The sequence below is a fragment of the Schistocerca americana genome, chromosome 7 (genome assembly GCF_021461395.2).
Source record: "Schistocerca americana isolate TAMUIC-IGC-003095 chromosome 7, iqSchAmer2.1, whole genome shotgun sequence".
In the NCBI taxonomy this organism is placed as follows: Eukaryota; Metazoa; Arthropoda; class Insecta; order Orthoptera; family Acrididae; genus Schistocerca; species Schistocerca americana.
The window spans coordinates 143,272,567-143,290,710 of NC_060125.1; the positions used below are offsets into that span (position 1 = coordinate 143,272,567).

At 37.5% G+C, this 18,144-nt stretch overlaps 1 protein-coding gene across 1 annotated transcript in view; it reads left to right on the plus strand.

Annotated features, from left to right (window-relative positions):
* Nucleotides 1-16,915, plus strand: part of LOC124622316 (46 kDa FK506-binding nuclear protein) — a 71,541-nt gene extending 54,626 nt beyond the window's left edge. The window contains exons 4-9 of the mRNA XM_047147993.1: nt 3,605-3,712; nt 5,943-6,083; nt 7,857-8,023; nt 8,344-8,541; nt 12,282-12,460; nt 16,524-16,915. Coding sequence (XP_047003949.1) covers nt 3,605-3,712; nt 5,943-6,083; nt 7,857-8,023; nt 8,344-8,541; nt 12,282-12,460; nt 16,524-16,605 — 875 coding nt within the window. The 3' untranslated portion in view covers nt 16,606-16,915. The remainder of the gene's footprint in view (nt 1-3,604; nt 3,713-5,942; nt 6,084-7,856; nt 8,024-8,343; nt 8,542-12,281; nt 12,461-16,523) is intronic.
* Nucleotides 16,916-18,144: the final 1,229 nt, after the last annotated feature.

Below are 18,144 nucleotides of genomic sequence, written 5' to 3' on the forward strand. Positions count from 1 at the left end.
GGTGACAGAAAATCTTAATATGCAGCATCTTAGATTACTAACGCTAGTGGATGTGGGTGTCTCCTTAATATAATTAAACACTTTGTGTTTGTAGTGTTACAGATTGGGTGAACCATGCAAGAACTCCATGGTTAGTAATGATTAATGTCAAACTTTTAATGTAAAATTGCCTAAAATATTCCTGGGATATTGCTTAACATGGTCATTCAAAAATCTTTTAGAATTGACTCTTGAGTAAGCTTGCCATTAAAAGATGGAATAGTTTTTCAATGTTAAATTTGTCTATGCAGCTACATAGAACTTAGATTGAAAAAGTCTAGGAGAGAGAGTGATATTATGAGAAGGAAACTTGCTACTCACCATATTGTGGAGATGCATTGCCTGAGACTGCAGTTGCATGAGAGGGGTGTGTGTGTGTGTGTGTGCGTGCGTGCGTGCGTGCGTGCGTGCGTGCGTGTTGTTGGCAAAGGCCAATGGCCAAAAGCTTGAATTGTGAAAGTTTTTCTGTTGTGCCTACCACGACTCAGCATCTCCGCTATATGGTGAGTAGCGACTTTTCTTCTCATAATATTGTTACATTCCATCCTGGATTTTCCATTGTTTGAGAAGAGAGACCCAGGTTTGAGTGTGTAAGTTCATAACATTGTAGCACACTGGTAACTTTGAGGCAGTGTCGGGGGTGATTCGAAGTGTTTCACCTTTTCACACCAACTGCAGTTACTGTAGCAATGTCTTACCTATAATTTAAAAACCAGCAGTTCACCTGCTTTCCTGTGAATGACCAATGTAGGCTTACAGCAAACTACAAACTACAAGCTACAATAATAGCCAAAGAAATGTTAAAGAAATTGGGTCAGGAATTTCAAATGATGTTATAGCATAAGCAAAAAAGTTTTATTTCGAGCAAGACTTGGGAGACGAAGCTTATGTGGGATCACAGTGAATTACTTGCAAAAAAACTAGAGCAGAATTGATGATTTCTCAGTTTTTGTAGAAGACGATTGCGATTTGAAAGTCCTGTGTCGCCATCCTGAAAAAGATTTCAGGGAATGTCACACACCAATATTTTCTTCACATATGTAACACTTTTTTTCTTTAGTGTGCAATAATGGCAGATCACCGCAAATCAAACTTTTCAGTCAGATGTTTCTAAAAAAAAAAAAAGTTTTAAACACTAAGTTAAAATCAGCAAAAAGTACATTTGTTTAATAAATGACAAAGAATTGTAGCAGCATTGTTATTCACAAATAATAAATCATTATTTTAATCTGTATTCATAATTTGAATAAATGTGCCCTTGGTGGGAAGCAAAGCACATCTCACATGTGCACACTGCAAATTTGCAGTCTACGTGCGAGTGTGTGTGAGCACATTCCTGGTGGATGTCACAACTTTTGGATGAAGGAACCCTTGACTGAGGGACTCAAGACCTCATTGTTTAATCCTCTACCCCCAGTCAACCATCCAACAAAAATCTGGGCAGTATTAAGGAGATAATTATTGTGTGGTGTTTCTTCTTCAGTTTCTTGAGAGTTCACTGCCTTACAGTGGCTTTGTTTTGGTCAGGTGTGTCTGATTCATGCCTTTATCCTCTATAATCAGCCACCTTCCTCTCTCCCACCAAATGCGTTGGCAATTCTTTGCTGACAGTAGCTCACACCCTCGTGGAGTGTTCCCTCCTTACAGCAAATTGACCTGTGCAGTGTCTTCAGCTCTCCTTACCTTCAGTGTTGGCTGGTTATGAAAATACAAATGGATGTCTTCTAGTGTATTATTTTTCTGTCTCCAGCATCAGCACTCAGATCAGGGTTTGACCAGTTGGTGGAAGGATGCCAGAGGCTGCATGCTGTGCCTCGTCTGTTCCTGTCCTGCTGGCAGCAAATGTTGTTTCCCTTTTACTATGTTTCTATTACATTTCATGTTCTTTGTCTGCTACAATCTCAGTATTATGGACCTTTTTATGTGGAGTGAGCCCTCCTTTATCTGAGTAGAAGGTTGTTAATTACATCATTATTTTATGCATGTCTCTTGTTGCTTGAGGATTAGGTATGGGAGGAGGTAACTGTTACCACAGCTGCAGCTCAAAGCTTCTCTATCTGCTTCTGACATACTGTTAGTTTACAAAGCCCCAATTTGCATCTCTTTTATATTTTGTGGAATTACTTTGTAAGTCTGGGAATTATAAAATGTTCTGGACGTGTCTATACTATTTTCTGTGCACTATGGTACATTTTAGTGGCTTTTGCTTCTGGTTAGCAACATTTTCTCTATGCACTTGTTTTGTGGATGGAGGCCTGATCCCTTAGTTCGGTCCCTTAATCCTGCAAACAACTGAACAATCAATTATGATAGTCCAGTTGAAGGGAAAAAATTGTATCTTGAGAATTTCCACCTTGTGTAAATTTGTCAACCAACCAAAAGGCTGTGAATGAAAGGAGAATAATCTTCAAATTAATCAACTTGCAATTTTAGAATGGCTGTAATATAGAATTGCTAATTAGCTCTGTGGAGGAAGAAAATGCACTGTGAAGTATGACAGTTCTTACATTTCACATTGTATGAATTTACATTTCTTATTGATACTGATGTTTATGGAGTGATGTGATTAAAATGTAGGGGTTCCTTTTTGATGACGGGAAGGTTCCTTGAGTAATACATTCAATTTGGAATGTGTGCTTAATGAAAGGCTTCAGTTTATTTCATCTGCACTGTACAGTTGACAATTATTGATCTACATGAAATAAAGTCATCAACTTCTGATCAGTTTGCGTGAGGACGTTCAAACTGCGCAGTTGGCTGTGGGACATAATGGGAATTAGTATGCGCATGCATGGTTTGGTTCAGCAATGAAGCCCACTTTCATTTGGATGGTTTCGTCAGTAAGCAAAATTGGCGTTTTTGGGGGACTGAGAATCTGCTTTTCGCTATCGAGAAGTCTCTTCACCCTCAGTGAATGGGTGACTGTATGGTGTGCAATATCCAGCCATGGAATAATCTGTATGATATTCCTTAATGGCACAGTGATTACCGAACGGTATGTAAAGGTTTTGGAAGATGATTTCATCCTCATTATCCAAAGTTACCCTGATTTCAACAAAATCTTGTTCATGCAAGATGGAGCTCAATCCCATCGAAGCAGGAGTGTGTTTGATGTTCTGGAGGAGCACTTTGGGGACCACATTCCGGCTCTGGGGTACCCAGAGGCTACTGGCATGGGCTTCAGTAGGGCACCATATTCTCTGGATCTGAACACGTGTGACTTCTTTTTGTGATGCTATATTAAGACAAGGTGTACAGCAATAATCTCAAAACCACAACTGAGCTGAAAATAGCCATTCAGGAGGTCATCAAAAGCATCTCTATTCAGACACTTCAGCAGATCACACAGAATTTCGCTATTCGTCTAGTCACATCATCGCCAATGATGGCAGGCTTATCGAACATAAATCCGAATAGCCGTAGTGATGTTTATATATTGACTTAAGTGTGTGCATGCTGTAGTTCGTTAACTAATTTACATTTTTTCACATAGTTCAGTAACTGTCACCTTGTATTGTTAATATTTAAATTTGGTCTGTTTTTATCAGTTGTTATTCTGTTGCAGAAACCCCCCAGAAAAATGATGTTAAAGCCACCAAACAAGAAAAGCGGAAGAGTGTAGGGCATACTCCAGGAAAACCAGCACTGAAGAAGAGCAAAATGGAAAGTGAAGGTACACAATTCCATAGAGCTTATGGGTGACTTTTTCTCCTATCAGGACACTGTTTTTTAGGTGTTGATTTTAAAACTTCATAGTAGTTGGCCAGAAGAAAGTAAAACACTAGACTCAACGCAAATTCGGCCCCCAGTAGTCCGGTCTCTCAATAGTCAGGCGCAGATCCAAAAACACGTGCCACAGTGAATTATCGTGTGCAACAATGCGTAGTTAAACAATGCTTTATATACTGTATTTGAAATTGTAGCTTTGTTTACAGTTCGGAATCATGTCTTCTAAAAGGAAACAAGTTATGCTAGACCTCGAGCAGAAAATCGAAATTTTAGATAAGTTAAATCTAAGTTCTTAGCAGAAAGTCATTGCTGATGAGTTTAGTGTTGGATGAGCAACTATTTATGACATAAAATAAAAGGTAGTGATATTCAACGGTACTCAACACAAATGGATAGAGAATTTGGAAAACGGAAGGTTATGCGAAAGAGTAAGAATGAAGAACTGGATGTAGCTGTTTACAGACGGTTCATACAACAACACAGTAAAGGAATTCCAGTTAGTGGCCCGATTATAAAGGAAAAAGCAGCTCCATTTAACGAACCACTTGGCAGTAGTAACTTGGTTGCAGCGAGCGAAGGTTGACTATCAAACTGAAAAAAAAAAAACATCGCATTCAGCAGCAGTCAGTCACCTAACGATAAGAATGCTGATAAGTTTGTAAGCAAGATATGGAAGATAGTAGAGGAAGAAGATTTAACTGCCAATGCCTTGCATAATGCTGATAAAACAGGACACTTAAAAGATGCATCCTTCAAAAACATTAGTTGCTAAGAACTAGAAGGAAGCTTATGGTTACAAGCAACAGAAACCGCATGTAACATTAATGGCATGTTGTAATGTAAATGGTAGGCATAAACTACTGCTTATGGTGTTTGGAAAATCCCAACATCCATTTTGTTTCCGACGCACTGACATAGACTCCACCAGTCCAGTATTGTGCTCAGAAGAAAGCGTGGATGGACAGACAAATAGTCTTTCGTAGGTCATTATTGACATTCACTTCTCGTCTCCTTGCTGAACGAAAGTGAAAACTACATTATCAAGGTTATGCTGAAGGTGTGGAAAGCAGTTAACATAAGTGATGGTGTTTTCCAAGCAACCAAAGCATGGGATAAAGTGGAGAGTGCTTCCATAATGAACAGCTGGAGAAAATTGTGGCCAAGTTGGATCCAGTAGTGACAGTGATGAGGCAGTCAATTCGGAATTATCAATTACTTTGTACAGATATGTTCCACAACCTTCCAGGAGGAAAAGAAATTTATGATGAAGATGTTACCAAGTGGCTGAATGAGGAATGCAATACGGACAAAACTTCAGCAGATGAAGAAATAATCAAAAGTGCGCAAGAAAGTAATGATGAAAGTGATGGAGAGGACACAGGAGTAGAGAGCATGAAGATTTCTCACACTGCTGGTGCTGAAGCTGCCGAGGTCTTCCTGGAGTACATTATGCAAAAACCAGATACATGCAGTTCCAATGTAATGCTTCTAAAGTGGTTGCATGATAAAGCATGCCACCATCGCGTATCATTATTGCGACAGTTCAAAATTAGGGACATATTTCATATTGAGTGATAAGACTATAATTATGTACAGTAGACACTCAAGGACTAAGTTTTCTTTGAAAATTAATCTATTTTTGCATTTAGTAAAGTGTATCCTCTGTTTTAAAAATGTATACTTTGGTTTGATGAAATACAGTACACTATATCCTGTATGTTTTCAAAATAAATAAATAAAATAAAATAAATTTCAGACACTCAATATTATGGCACTTCTGCTAATCTGGCACCCATGTGTGCCAGGAATGGCCCAATTTGCGAGACTCTAGTTTATATGAAATAGAAGTGTGATATGTATGCTGGAAGGAATGAATAGTATGTCTAATTTCTGTTTCAGGAAAAATATTGTCAGTGACAGGTGATTGCATATTGTCTCTACTTAGAACTTCATATTGTCTCTACTCAGAACTTCATATTGTCTCTACTCAGAACTTCATATTGTCTCTACTCAGAACTTCATATTGTCTCTACTCAGAACTTTAGTCTCAATTAGCTTCTATTTTTTACTTTCTATTTTGGATTTTCCTTTTGGCATTGAGATGCTACTGTTGCATTATATGAAGCCCGTTTTGAGTGTTTTGCATTGATAAACAGTAGATTGTCTCGTTTTAGATGAAGACGATGGTGATGACGATGATGACAGTGATCTTGAGAGCTTGGGAGACAGTGATGAGGAAATGGAAGTAGAAAGTGGTGAAGAGGATGAAGATGATGACGATGATGGGGAAGAGGAAGAAGATGACTCAGACGAAGGTAAGTCAGGTTGCTCATAAAGTGTGGGCTGTCACAGCCTTCGTGATTTTTATGAGCATTAGACTGTGATGTAGATGTATTTCTTTGCCTAACTTCCAGTGATGTCTCCAGTAGTGGTAGACAATGCATTAGACAGAAAAATATACTTTGGGCTATGGCCCAATGACCATAAAACAAAAATCACCAAACCCAGGTTGTTGTTAATAAAACAAACTGTGAACTTAACATTAGTCATAAGTAGTGAATGCTGGAATGTGGCTAGTATCTTACTTATTCAGTGCGATAACAACTTTGTGTCAAATAAGAAGAGTAAATTTATATTACATTGTATTAAAAATTAAGCTCTAGACAGTCAATCTTTAAAATGCGAGACTGATTCAAAAAGTATCAGCAAACTACTTTTTGTGAAGCATATATATATCACACATATGGACAAGGTGTCATTTTTTCAACATAACTACCCCCTTTTCGATACACTTCTCATACCATTGCACCGACATTCCTATTACATTCGAATAAAAGGTTTTTGGTTGTGCCCAATGCAATGAGTGCACCACTTTTTTAACCTCATCATAAGTTTACGATTGTTGTCTTCTGAGAGTGTCCTTCAGGAGTCCAAACATGTAGTAATCTGAAGGAGTGAGATCAGGGCTATATGGGGAATGCAATACAGCCTGAAGTCTGTCTCCAAATGACAGTGTTACAGCCATGGTGTGAGGGCATGCATTGTCGTGAAGGGTAAGAGTGCCTCTAGTGTGATGGCTCCATATTGCTAGCTTTAGCTCATTCTGGAACATGGAGCTGTACTTAGCATTGTTCACTTTTTTGCCCCTTTGCCAATAGTGGCCCAAAATCAGCCTGTTCATATCCCAGAAGAGGGTGAAAAGGACCTTTCTGGCAGAGGGCTGGAGATGTTGCCATTCTGAAGACATTCTTTAGCTTCCTGGTTCATAGTGATGGACCCAGGTTTCATCTCCTGTGACAATACGGGTCAAAAAGTTGTATCCTTCAGCATTATATTGTGCAAGAAATCATGTGGCAGCGTGAACATGTCATATTTTGTTCACCAGCAAGCATCCTATGCATGCATTGGGCACACAAAAAACGGTACTTGAGAACCTCATAATAACAGTAAGAGCAGATCTGCCATTGGTACTCAGTTCCTAGGCTAAAATTTCTAAAGAAATTTGCCGGTTCTCATGAATAATGGTGTCAATATGTCCCACATTCTCATCAGTAACGGACGTGCTGCGACAACCAAAGCTTTGGTCATCTGTGACTGACATACGTCCACTTTTAAAGGCATTTACCCATTCTTACACTCTTCTCTCACTAATACAGTTATCTCCACATCTTTCCAACATCCTTCTATGGATTTGTCAAGATTTTACACCATCTGACCTCAAAAATCATATTGCTGCTCGTTGTTCTATGATGCACACAGCTATGAACGCAGCCACTTTGTTTAAACTGCCTTTCCCAATCAGCTTGTCATACCATCTGTTGTTGGCATACATGCAAGAACCTTCTCAAAACATGCAGCTTCACGTCCCAGTAGTTTCAAATGCCTGACATGTTAACTGCATTCAGTATTGATAGTTTGCTGCTAATTTCTGAATTGGCGTCTTATAAGAATTGATACAATGATTTTTGTGAGATAATAAACTAATAAAGTCACTAACAATACAGCTTTTTTGGATAACATTTCAGCCTTTATCATAAGATTGTTCATGTTTGATGCTTCACGAATTTGACTAAAATTCTCTCTTTTAGTTGAAGAAGAAACTCCTCAGAAACAGCAACTTCAAGGAAAGAACAAAGAGAAACAGCAGAGTGCGCAAAAACAGAATAAACAAGTGAATACTCCAAATGAAATGAAAAAGAAAAAGGGTAAAGGTCCTGATGCTGTAACTCCCAACACTCCAATAGTTCAGGCAAACGTGAGTGCTTGTGCTGGTTAAGTTTTTAATAATTGTAGTGTGGGTTTTTTTGTGCTGTAAAAAAAATTGTATGTTCCATAAGAGGCAAGGCAAAAATGTGAAAATTGACTGAAATAGGTTCGCCAATTTGTTCGTCGTAGAAGTGAAATATGTATGATTTAAATTTTTTATTTGCTTAAATTGTTAGAAATAAATATTAGGCAGGTTAAAGAGCAATTTGCTATTTAGCATTAGCATTTATATTTATTGTTGAGGGAACATTTAAAATAAACAAATATTATAGTTCATGTAATACTAACAGGCATATGACTTCTTAACAGGGCACTCCAGAAACACAATCAGCAAAGAAAAATAAGAAGAAAGGTGGTGAAACTCCTGGAGACAAAAGTGGGCAAACTCCAAAGCAAGCTCAAACTGGTTCACCTGCTCATACACCACAGAAGAAAATCCTGGAAGGCGGAGTAGCTGTAGAAGATACCATAATTGGCTCTGGTCAAGTTGCAAAGCCCGGAAGATTTGTATGTTGACATTTCAATTATGTTTTTATATTTTTCTTGAGGGGTATATTTGCTCAATAGTGAATGTGTATGGAATTGCAAATACGGAATAAGAAAATTGAGGAAGAACCATTAATTCGGCATTAAGCGAATACCTAATCACATAGTTTATTTTCGGAAGGAATTGAGTCCTGTATGCGGTCATCTTTGTTACTCGTTTTAGTGATGTTTCTTCTGCAGCTTTGCATCAGAATGAGTGATGTTATGCGGAACAGATTTTACCATCTTTTAAGTGAATCGGTGAATAAGAAAGAGGACAATAATTTTTATGTAACTGCTGAGCAATATAAATCTGTTCACTATGGACATTTGAAATGATATGATCTCAACAGTGGAGGTGGAGAGAAACTCGTAACACCTATGTCTGCTGGGAAAGAAGAAATTCTTTATTAAGTTTGTTTTGATGAACTGTTTGACGTAGTACACGAAACCCACATTTCTATAGGCCATGGGGGCCGAACACAGACGATTGGATGATTGTGGAAGGAGGATCGTAAGTACAAGAACGTGACTTGAATCAATCGTTCCTTATTTGATCTATCACACATAGTGAAATGAATTCACGATGCCAAATATCGACATGAAAGCAAACCCAGACAGTAAGTCAAAGTTCATACTTGCATACCAAGATCATTCGACAACATTTGTTATCCTCCGCGCACTAACTTCGAAAAGGGCTGATGAAGTAGCATATCATCTTTTGGACATTTTTACCACCTTTGGTGCCCCCAAGTATCCTTCATTCTGATAATGCTGGAGTGTTTTGTAACCAAGTCATTCAAAGTTTATGTGGGTTGTTGAGTGATACAAAGATAGTCCATGGGAATCAGAGGCACAGTCAGTCTCAGGGATCAGTCGGAAGAGCAAATAAAGATAATGAAAATATGTTATCAACTGGGATGGAAACAAATTAAACTTCAAAATGGTCTGAGGGGCTGAGGTTTGTGCAAGCAATGAAAAATAGGGCTTATCATGAAGGGGTTAGATGTTCACCATATGAAGCCATGTTTGGGGTTCCATTGCGACCTCAGTTGTTCCACATGATTTCATAAAAAATATAAACACTGAAGAATACTTGGAAACAATGCTAAAACACCACTTCCACGGACTTGCTGGAAATTGAAAATGACAGCCAAGGAATTGATGCCAGTGAATCAAGCACTGGAACAGAAGGAACATAGGTGGAAGGTGCAGTTGCATCAGATGAGGAAGCACTAGAGATACAGGATTTGATGACAGTTAACAAATGTAATTTGAAATGCCACAGTAGTCAGCCTTGTTGTAACAGAAATTAATATTCACGAGGTAACATTTTTACTAAAATCTTCACTAATATGGAATATTGCTCATTATCACATTGGAATGCAATGATGTTTAAAATACGTAAATTTACAGTAAATACAGGTTATTTCAATGCTGATTTTTTTTAATGAATCTGGTTTTACCAGTTGATATGAGTACATCCTAAGATTTATCAACGTCTCATGGTAAAAGTTCGAAATCTATGCATATAATAATAAATTTCGAACTTTCACCACACTGTGATTGTAAGTCTTAGGTTTCACCAGTTAATTTTAGGATTTACCAATCATCTTACTTTTAGAGTAACATACACACACGCCCACGGCAGTGAAAGTGTACAAAAACAGAATTAGTGACTAAGAATTTTTTGATAGGAAGGACACAGCATGTTTTCTTGGAGTTTCGTTGTCAGATGTAGAAGTAACTGCTGGTGTGTCCAAGGGAAATGTATTGGTTCCGTTGCTGTTGATGTTGTATATTAATGGCCTTGCGTACAATAATCATAGTGTCTTAAGACTTTTTGTGGACGATGCAGTTATCTATAATGAAGTATTGTCTGAAATGATATTCAGTCGGACCTTGATAAGATTTTAAAGTAGTGCAAAGATTGGCAATGTGCTTCAAGTGTTGAGAAATCAAATTTGATATCATATGACTGTAATATCAAAGAGTCGCAGTTGTAATCGGCCAACTCACACAAATACTTGGGTGTGACATTTGTAGGGATATGAAATGGTATGATCACATAGGCTCAGTTGTGGTAAAGTTGGTGGTAGACTTTGGTTCATTGGTAGAGTACTGGGGAATACCAGTCAGTCTAAAAAGGAGATTGCTTACAAATCACTTGTGACTCATTCTAAAATATTGCTCAAGCATGTGGGACCCATACCAAATAGGACTAAACGGCAATATTGAATATGTACAGAGAAGGCCAGCACAAATGGTCAAAGGTTTGTTTGGCCCATGAGAGATTTACAGAGATGCTGAAGAAATTGAAGTGGTAGATTCATGAACGCAGACGTAAAGTATCCCGAGAAAGCCTTCTTGTCAAGTTTCAAGAACGAGCTTTAAATGAGGATCTGTGGATATGCTACAACCCTCACCACCACCACCACCACCACCACCACCACCACCACAACCATTTATCATTCATGTAGGGAGTGTGGGGAGAAGATAAGCTTAATTACAGCCTGCCCAGAGGCACTTCGAAATCACTCTTCCCATGCTTCATATGTGAATGGAGTGGGAAGAAACCCTAATAACTGGTACAATGGGATACACCATCTGCCATGCACTTAACAGTGGTTTGTAGAGCATAAACATATATACACAGATTACTGGCCTCTTTCTGTCTGTCAGAATGAACTTCGTGTTTCTCATATGTTAAGCCATTTTACTGACTGAAAGCTCCATACATAATCTTACGTGAAGCTCACCTTGAGGGTTCTTTCACTTTTAGTTATCAATGTAATAGGCTTTCTCATTTCATAAAGTTATTCATTTGGATATAATTTGCTGTAAAATAGAGAACTAATTCTACCACTTAATCCACATTTAGCCCACCACCTTTATTCAAAAATAATTTCTTGTGCTGTTTTAGCCAGAACTAATCATTTAGGCTGAAACACATTAAAGTGTACCTTTTGTTGTGTTGAGGTAGACAGGTGGTACTTAAACCCATAGTTTGGAGAATTTTAGTGTGAAAAGTTTGGATGTACTGCAGTTAAAATGGATTGATGATGTTCCTATTAAAAGTACAAATGTGTTTACTCCTTTAGAGGATATTAAAATCCTGAAGAAATAGAACTGATTGTGGTGCATCCTTCACTATCTATCTTCATGGCTGGTGTTGTACCTTGTCTTTCTGTTGTGTGAAAGTGTCCCTTACTAGCAGTCTGCTGCAGCAGGTAGAACACACAATGTCTGTCTGTGTTTGCACAAAAATTGGGAGCCACAGGCACAGACAGCTCGAAGCTGCTTATCTGTGCTACTCTAAAGGCCTGAATTCTGCATTACTCCCGTTGAAGACCACACACATTCTTTAAATTTGCGTATGTGACATGAATGCTGGTAAAGTTTCCTAGTAAAAGATGTGGTGATAAATTACAAAAATATAATTGATATGAGAACTATGTAATTTTTTATGTGGATGTTGTGCAGTTGACACACACATTGGGTGGATATGAAATCATTGAAAACCCGTCTATCCAAGCAGACTGGGAGAACTGGGATCATCTCCAAATGGCTTTACGGCTGTCAGATAGAATATGTGTTGCTGTGTCCAAGACTTGTCTTTAGTTTTAAACTTACCATTATTTAACAGAAATTTAGGATTAGGTAATGATGATTTTACAAGGTTCATGTTCTGTACTTTAGGAAATGAATATTTTGTTTTTCAGGTTACTGTGTATTACACAGGTCGTTTGAAGCAAAATAACAAGAAGTTTGATGAAACCGTACAAGGACCTGGATTCAAATTTAGGTTAGGAAAAGGTGAAGTAATAAAAGGATGGGACATCGGAGTTACAGGAATGAAAGTTGGAGGAAAGAGGAAACTTATTATTCCCCCTCATATGGCGTATGTACTTTTAATAGCTACTTCCAGTATTTTTTATATAAGCTATTTCATATTTTTAAACAAAAGCTGAAATTATTTTTTTTAATTCAGTTAAGTAAATGTAATTTATTGCTTTGTATTTATTTTAATGAAGGTATCGCCTAAAATTTGTTTGAAATGACTGATCTGAGAAATTTTAGCAGTAAATTGAGAGAACATTCAACAAATAAATATTGATATTAATAATGAAAATATCGAGATGTTGAATTTGTCCAGTTGTTGCAGGTGATATGGATTGCAATGTCACACACTTTTCAGGAGGGATAGTTTGCTCAAAATTGATTTTTATACGCAGACCAGAAATCTAGACAGAGAAAAGTTGTTTTGACCAACTGTTGGCTAAAAGTAGTGCTCATACTACAGCTGTAGTTCTGTTACACGCATTTTTCCCATTCTGCTTGCTGTGATGTAAATATTCCCTGCTGTCCTTGCAAGATCTCTCACACAAGAAAGAATCGCAGGGGCAGAGAACCTCCAATACAGTAAAATAAATAACTTCCCAGTCAATTTACCATCCTGAATAACAGTTGGCATAGTCATATACAAGCGGTTACACCATTGATGTTAGTTGATCTTGATACAACTCTTGAAACTGCTAATTTCCAGGTTTCTTTCATGTGCATTTCCTTTTCAAATCCTGATTGGTCGGTGTTGAAAACAAATTACTTAGTGAACAATGGGATACGTTTATCTCATCTACAAATTTTTGGACCGATTTTCCAGTTTGCTGTGCATTGTCAAGATAACACTTCGTAAATTTGTTATGTTAAGTCTTCCAATTCTGCAGCACTGTTTGAAGCTATGCAACCATCTGCTGCTTCCCTTAAAATACCTGTAATCTGTGATGCACATGATTCTATATGCATAATATAGTAGACAACTATCGTGCATATCCTGTAAATTCCATTGATCATCTTTGAAACACGCAAACGCCAGGTTTTGTAAAACATGTACTTTGTCCTCATAATTGTTTTCTACTATGCTGCAGATGATCTTCCAAGTGTTCAGTGCCCTTTCCTTGGACAGTGAATGCCCTTTATTACTTTTCACTGAAGAGAGGATTTGTGACTCCAGGTCCAAAAAGGATAATGAACTACGTGGCCTGACAGCTGTTGTTTGTATCATTTTCACTTGTTCAGCACATATCGTCATTGTACTCCTAATGTAAATTGTCCACACAGGCGAGTGTGTACGATGCCACACATTCCACTGACTCATCTTGCAGAAATGATAATATTTCATCTGCCACTTCTTTCGTACTCTGAAATTCTTTTGGTTCCTTTCTCATGAAATGCCAACTTTGGCAACTTTTGTTGTAGATATAATCCAATGCTTGCTTTGTAAGTTGTTGCCATTGCTCCCCCTGCTGTGTGTGTTACTCGTTGACTAAACCATTAGCATCCAATATTGTGGTTGCAGGATAAACATGTGGGGTGTCGAATGCCTTTTGCGACCCTGCACTGGAGGGGTTCCTTGTTTTCACCTTGATTATAATTGTTTTGTTAGTTCGATTCGTGAATATTGTGCAATACTTTTGATAGCATTATTACTGTAATATGGAGTGGTGTCTCATTATCTATACATTGTCGAACAGTGTGAGGAATTGAAGGGTGTAAGAACCACATGGTTAAGTTCAGTTTTACATCGCACCATTATTAACCTTCTACAGTTCATACTCGTGTGGTTATATGTCTCACCTTGTGGATTGGTGAATGGTTCGTATGTTTTACTTCCAGATGTATACAGCATTTTTTTTTTTTTTTTTTTTTTTTTTTTTTTTTTTTTTTTTTTTTTTTTTTTTTTTTTTTTTTTAATGGCTTTGCAACAAAATGTTAGGTGTTCGTGCAGTTTTATGTGTGACGAACTTTTAAAACTATTCCCTAAAGTGGCGACTACCACCAATATCTTCCAAAAACTATTTTATGAACATGTAACCTCATACAATGTTGCTATATGTCAGTTTGACATGAACAGTGTTACATGTGCGACATAGCCCCAGAAGCAGTCTTGGTATGCCTCTTGTTATATGGCAGGATGTGCTATCTGCGAATTTTTTATATAGTATATCATTGCAAATCTTCATCCTTTCAACAGTCTTTTCAACTTTGAAAATTGAAGTCTATAGAGGCGAGGTCTAGAGAGTACTTAGGATGAGGCAGCACAGTGATTCCATTTTTTGTGCATTCGTCGCACACCAACTTGCATGAATGTGAGGGTGTGTTATCGTAATGCAAGACCCATGAATTGCCTTGCCACATTTCAGCCTGTTTCCTTTTGACTTGACCCAACGAGCATTTTTTTTTTTTTTTTTTATCTTGGAGAACATTTTCCAACCCATTGTGAAGCTTGAACGTTGGTCTCAGCATCACCACCACCAGTTATGATTCTCTTAAAGAACACCTCGTTCTCATTTGCGCAGTCCAAAAGCTCTTCACAGATTGTGAGGCAAAGGTTTTTCTAGGCTTGACTCATGAGCCATGGAATGAACTTGGCAGCAACATGATGTATTCCAAGATGATGTGTAAAGAATTCATGACATGATGCAACACAAGTGTTACATCCATCTGCAATTTCTTCTACAGTCTGTCTTCGATTGGCACACACAATTTCCTTAACATTCCTGATGTGACCATCATTGGTAAATGTCAAAGGGCATCCTGAACTAGGGTCATCTTTAACTTCTGTCTGCCATTTAACTGTGTGAACCATTCGTAACACAGAGTACAGCTTAAGCACTCATCACTATAGGCTTCGTGCATAATTTGATGTCTCCGTAAAGGTTTTCTCGAGTTTCATGCAAAATTTACCAGGTGTACCGGTATGAAATGAGCGTCTTTTTACAATGAAACACTAATTTTGAATTGAAAGTACTGACCATCGCTTTCCATACATTTCGACCACCTTTCTGGCAATTTGTGGACACCACGCCAATAGAAATGTTCGTCTTTTGAAGTAAACCAATCAGACACCCAATTTTCGACTTCTTCGTAAGAATCGGTGTTCCTCATCCAATGCGTGTCCCATTGATGAAAACAAATGGTAGTCGGAAAGGGGCCAAGTCTGGTGAATATGGCGGGTGGGGTAGCAGCTCCCAGCCAAGTGTTTTTATTGTATCCTGAACCAGTTTTGCTTTGTGTGCAGGTGTATTGTCGTGTAAAAAAATTACTTTGCCATGTCTTCTGGCCCATTCTGGTCTTTTTTCGATCAATGCAGAGTTCAAATTGATCATTTGTCTGTAGCGATTAGTATTCAGTTTCACCGGGTTTTAGAAGCTCATGATACACCACACCTTTCTGATCCCACCAAACACAGATCATTGTTTTCTTGCGGAATCGATCTGATTTTGCAGTTGATGTTGATGGTTGTCCTGGATTAACCCATGACGTTTCCTGTTTAGGATTCTTAAAATAAATACATTTTTCATCGCCAGTAACAATTCGATGAAAAATTGATTTTCTTTCTTGTCTTTGAAGCAAAATTTGACAATGTTTTTTCGGTTTTCCATCTGTCTTTCATTCAATTTATGTGGCACCCATTTTCCACACTTTTGGATCTTTCCCATAGCTTTCCTTTCCCATAGCTTTCAAAAGGTCAGAAATTGTTTGTTGTGCAACATTTAGTATTGCTGCCATTTGCTTCTGACTCAAAGTATCATGTTCATCTAATATTGCTTGCAATTCGGCGTATTCGAACTTTTTTGTTGGTCTTCAACGTTCATTTCTTACATCAAAATCGTCGTTTCTGAACCGTAGCTGGAGACAAGTGTAAAACAGTTACTGTGTAAGGTGGTCATTGTGTTGCCATAAGGCTGTTTGTAGAACAAAGTCTGAAGTTGTTAGACCACCTCATGTTTGGTTATAAGCTGAGAAATCTGCTGTACAGATCCAGCTTGAAGCATTTTTTATGGTTTGGAACTCAAATTACTAATATTCATGTTTTCTCATTGCAAATAGAGGAAACTTAGACTTTAATAAGTACTACTGGCATAAATTCAACTTCTAATAAAACTGCTGGATTTTTTCAGGTATGGTGCCAAAGGTTCACCGCCAGTTATTCCACCGAACAGTGCTTTAGTATTTGAAGTGGAATTAAGAAATGTAAATTAACCTTACTGTGGTAAATGTCGGCGGGACATTGTAACTGCGAAAGACAGTTCTTGGATTTTAAAGTAATGATGCTGGGTTTTAGTTCACCTTGAATGCTTCATTATAATTGACTCATTGACTTGACTTTCTGCCACTGGGAAACCTGTGTATCATACAGTTTTGTATATGATATTTGGTTGAACATATTCCAGTAGTATTGTGTATGGCTCAAATGAGAGTTGTGGTGCAAGATTTGTTGTGCATGCGAAGGTGCTGTGTTGTAAATATTTTGTCATGATCATTGAACACAGAATAAATTTTTTTAATAAAATTTGTGCAATTTGTATCATTTTGACACACTCCACCCTGTCACAATTTTCATAGTAACCTACAGTATACTTATTGACACCAAAAAAATTATAATATAAATAACTGCCGACTCCCTTGTAAACAATACGGATTATGTAAAGTAATAGTCTCTGGAGTACGCTGTTTGTCAGTAAAGTTTTAGAATTAGGTGAAACCACGTTGCCATTTAGCCTGCAATAAAAACATTCCATATTTAGTAAAGATTCCTTCAGTAAACCATACTTATTTGTCATGTGCTTACGTAAGTTTTATTTTGTGTCTGATAGTGAGAATTACTCTGCAACAAGTAGCCTTTTGTCTCATGAAGTTCTAGGGAACACCGAAGGTTTTATGGACTGCTGTAGAGGAATGTTGACCCTCTTGCTGCTACTGATGTGTTATCTGGATTGTGTGGCGAGAGCAGCTTTTGTTATGGCTGTACTGCTCACCAAATGCTGGTGTCTACACTGAGAAATGACATTCTGGCAGATATGAAACGCGTATAATCTGATTTTGGAAAACAATTAGATGAAAAAATATTATTCCTATATATTTTACAGGCTATCTTCACTCAAGAAAAGATTGAATTTCTCTTTGTGATATGCCATAGTTACTGTGCTGCATCAAATTGAGTAAAACGTGAAATTTTGCAAAAGTAAAAACACATTGCATATGGTGGAATTTAGCTCATACATTAGTGATGAGAAGTAGATAAGATATCAAAATTTTATTTTACATTGAGATCTGAACAATATTTTGTTCTGGAGTTACTAGGTTTTACATCAAATGGACAATCATGAGACACATGACCATTCACAACCTTGCACATCGCAAATCATGGTCATACAATTGTCTTCTCGTAAATGATTCAAGATATCGAAAGGTGGTTTATTTGCAGATATGATCATGGAAAAAATGAGTCCATTGGTTAAATTCTTTTTTTAGTTAGTACTAAGGTTTGTAATAAGGAGATTAATAAAAGTTTTTTGTAAAAATCTGAACAGTTTTCCTACATTTCATTGACTCTGTCTGAAATAAATTGAACAAGTGATGATGCAGTTCCGCCAACTAATATATGACAAACTTTTTTGAGTGCTGTTTTGCCTGTGGTCACTTGGCAATGTGTATTTGTGTTGATTTTTTATCTAAGATGAGTAGTCACAATTTAATGATGATTAGCAGTTGCAGAGTGACACAAGGAGAAATTTTAAA